Consider the following 3,531-nt stretch of genomic DNA (forward strand, 5'->3'; position numbering starts at 1 on the left):
GGGGCAATCACTTTTTCACACAGGGCCATGTAGGTTTGGATTTTTTTTCCCCCTTAATAATAAAAACCTTCATTTAAAAACTGCATTTTGTGTTTACTTGTGTTATCTTTGTCTAATATTTAAATTTGTTTGATGATCTGAAACATTTAAGTGTGACAAACATGCAAAAAAATAAGAAATCAGGAAGGGGGCAAACACTTTTTCACACAACTGTATATGGAGGATAGCCCTCTTTCTCATGTTTCCTCCTCCCGCCGTTTTTCCCTTCACAGTTTGCAGGAGTCTATTCTGAGCCACGTGCAGCGGATCGTCAAAGGGGAGGTGAGCCTGGCGATGAAGGAGCAGCAGGCGGTGGTCACCTCCAGCATCATGCAGGCGATGAGGTCAGCGGCCGGCACGCCCGTCCCCACGGCTCACCTCGACTACCAGACGCAGCAGGCCAACATCCTGCAGCTCCTCCAGCAGGGCCAGCTGAACCAGGCTTTCCAGCAGGTAACGCGCACACACACACACACACACACACACACACACACACACACACAGGTGGAGTGCTGTACATATTTCACTCTCCGCAGCTGAGCTGGGGCGACCGTGGCTTACTGGGTAGAGAGGGTTGTCCGCCAACCGAAAGGTCACCGGTTCGATCCTCGGCTGCACCGTGTCCTGTGTCGAAGTGTCCCTGAGCAAGACACTGTACCCCTAACTGCTCCCCGGGCGCCTGTAATTGGCAGCCCACTGCTCCCTATATATACAGGGATGGGTCAAATGCAGAGAATAATTTCCCCACTGTGGGACTAATAAAGGAATGTTTCTTCTTCTTCTTCTGTATTTCCCAACTGTTAATAAATGCGTGCACGTTCACACGTAAAGGCCTGCCTGGACTACAAGGCCCAGAAATCCAATATGCTGCAACTACTTTACATTTACTAAATTTGCCAGTTTAAAATGACAATTCGGGTTTTGTTTGTTTGTTTGTTTTTTCTTCGGGCAAACCGTTCCTTAACCGGGATATGAACCGAACAGTGTCTTCCATAATCTGAACCTACTCTAATCAGCCGCTAAGAACTCTCGTCACTTACCTTTTTGTTCAGTATTTCTGGCTTTTCGTCACCTTCCATGTTTATCTGCATGGAGTTCAGTTATTGACCCACGGATATTTTGATTGACACTTAAAAAAAATTTCAGATTAGCCTGCCTAAACTCATAGTTTTATTATAATCTCTTCCATGCTTAGCAGATTGTAGTTTATTACAATTAGACATCAACAAGATACACAAGTGTACTTTCTTTACAGACATGTCTCTGGCTAGTTTTAGAAGCAACATACAACCACTAAGGTGGAGGTGGCCAAAACCTTCCCCTCGCTTTTTAGTTTGTGTATCGATCCTTTTCCTTTTGGAAAGATTCATAAAACCAGTTTAACCTGAACACAATGCCCTCTCTCTCTCTCCCTCTCTCTCTTCCCTTCCTTCCAGGCTCTGTCGGCCACAGATCTGAACCTGGTCCTGTATGTGTGCGAGACCATCGACTCTCAGCAGGTGTTCGGTCAGCACCCGTGTCCTCTCAGCCAGCCCGTGCTGCTGTCGCTCATCCAGCAGCTCGCCTCCAACCTCACCACCCGCTCTGAGCTCAAAATCAGGTGAGGTAATTTTCTCTTTCACTAATGTGCATCCAACGTTATTCCAGAGTAAACGTTCGGTGTGTAATATGTAGACGAACACAATGAAAGTCAAAGCACAGCAGACCCGGTGTGGGCGTGACAATGTGTGAACCTCCATGACCATATATTGAGATATCTCAGAATAATGTTGTTAGTAAGCAGAAGGCTTGCCAACACTTCACTTGCAGTGGGACAGGAACATATTAATGGAATTGGTTGAATTAGTTCAGTTCAGGCATTAAACCAGCCCAACTAAACTATAAGAAGTCTGTGCGACTGCAAAAGCACATTTTAAAAACAAACCAAAATCTTCTCATGTTTGTGAAGCCAGTAATAATAGAAGGATGATGACCTCGAATTACAACAGTCTTTGAAATTGGTCCAGTATTTGAGGGAGAACGCTGCAGCGGGCAGATGCTAAACGGGTTGCAATGTAATCACATCACACCGCCCGATGTACGTCAGTGGAAAGTGTTCTTGTTGTTATTATAGTGTGGGACAACATTATGGAAAGGACCATACGGAGACATAAAACGCTTGCTTGAAACAATTACAGAATTATTGATACTCTGCTCGGTAAATCTCCTCACACCACTGTAGTTTGATGTAAGGCCTGTCTTGCTACGCAGCAGGCATAGGCATTAATCAAAAAAAAAAATAACTGTGAGCTGCATGAGCTCACTTCTTCTCAAAATGTCTTAGACTTCTCCCCCACACAAGCTGGATCCCGTCTATCAGCCTAAACTCTCAACTCTCATCTCCATCGCACGTCCATTATTCCTCGTCTCCTGAGTGCTAAGCGGCGCTAAACTGCTGACCCCATCACACTGCTCCGTCTGTAGCCCCGCTACATGGCCGTCCGGGGAGCACCAATTTTTAGATGCTCTCCATCGTTCTGTTCTTTCCTCGTCCTTGTGGCTTTCACTCTGCTGTTCACTCTTGCACTACCGGCTGTTTTTCTTCCTATTTCAGAAAAGTGTGTCATGTTTTTATTCTCAAGAAGCGTGTGGATGTGTCTCCTCAGAGAGCTGTTCTTTTCTCCCCCCTCCAAAAAAACCCCTCCTCTCTCTCTCTATCAGAGTCCCTTTACAGCAATACTCTGTCTGGATGGCCTGTTTGGTTCTGCGTTTATGTTGCAGCTGCTAACACGGCCCTCTGGTGCCACTCTGAGCCATCTGGAGAGAGCGAGATGAGGCCAGCAGGGTATGGTTCAGTCTGAGGCATTATTAGGACAAAGCACGGTCCTGGTCACATGGGACAGAAATAGAGCGCTGCAGGACGGTCTAACCACCAGATGTCCGACTAAGACAATTAGTTTGAGAGTAGAATGTAGTGTGGTCTGAGTGAGGGCGCAGGTGACGGTGGCATAACTAAATTTTCTGCTGCGGTATTTGAGCAGAAAGCACAAGGTGCACAGCGGGCCGGCAGCCAGGGAGGCGATCAAGGACGCCGCTTGACATTCAAACCTGAGAAAGCTCGTTTAGACGGGGATGGAAGCGGCCTTCCTCTCTGTCCCCTGCAGCTGCTCCACGGGTCCAAAACACAACCTCACAACCTCGTGCTGCTTTTATGTCTTACCTTCATACCTTCTTTCATTTCATCATTTTTCTTGTCAAAAACTTGTGCTAAGCTATTGGCTTTAAAATGTGTTCAATTAGAATATTCCGAGCATATCTTGTTGACTCCACACGGCTCTCAACATGGCGACGGCTCCCGAGCTGAAGCTGCTCCTCTGCTCAGTCCTCGTCTTGGTGAACATATCCGAGTTGGCATCCACAACTGGCGGGCCGGGTCCGGACCCAGTACCTAAATCCGATAGGTAACTAGGAATTATACATATCAGACACATAACAGGCGCCTTTAACCGGCGC

The 3,531-nt window shown here is 46.9% G+C and overlaps 1 protein-coding gene across 1 annotated transcript; it reads left to right on the forward strand.

The window, feature by feature from the left end:
- Positions 1–238: 238 nt before the first annotated feature.
- Positions 239–2,493, forward strand: LOC116379859 (enhancer of mRNA-decapping protein 4-like). The gene is made up of 2 exons (XM_031841829.1): positions 239–492; positions 1,476–2,493. The coding sequence occupies exons 1-2, from the start codon at positions 334–336 to the stop codon at positions 1,641–1,643; spliced, it is 327 nt and encodes a 108-aa protein (XP_031697689.1). The 5' UTR covers positions 239–333; the 3' UTR covers positions 1,644–2,493.
- The last annotated feature ends 1,038 nt before the right edge of the window (positions 2,494–3,531 follow it).

This window comes from Anarrhichthys ocellatus, unplaced genomic scaffold (genome assembly GCF_004355925.1).
Source record: "Anarrhichthys ocellatus isolate YVR2014 unplaced genomic scaffold, GSC_Weel_1.0 scaffold5377, whole genome shotgun sequence".
NCBI lineage: Eukaryota > Metazoa > Chordata > Actinopteri > Perciformes > Anarhichadidae > Anarrhichthys > Anarrhichthys ocellatus.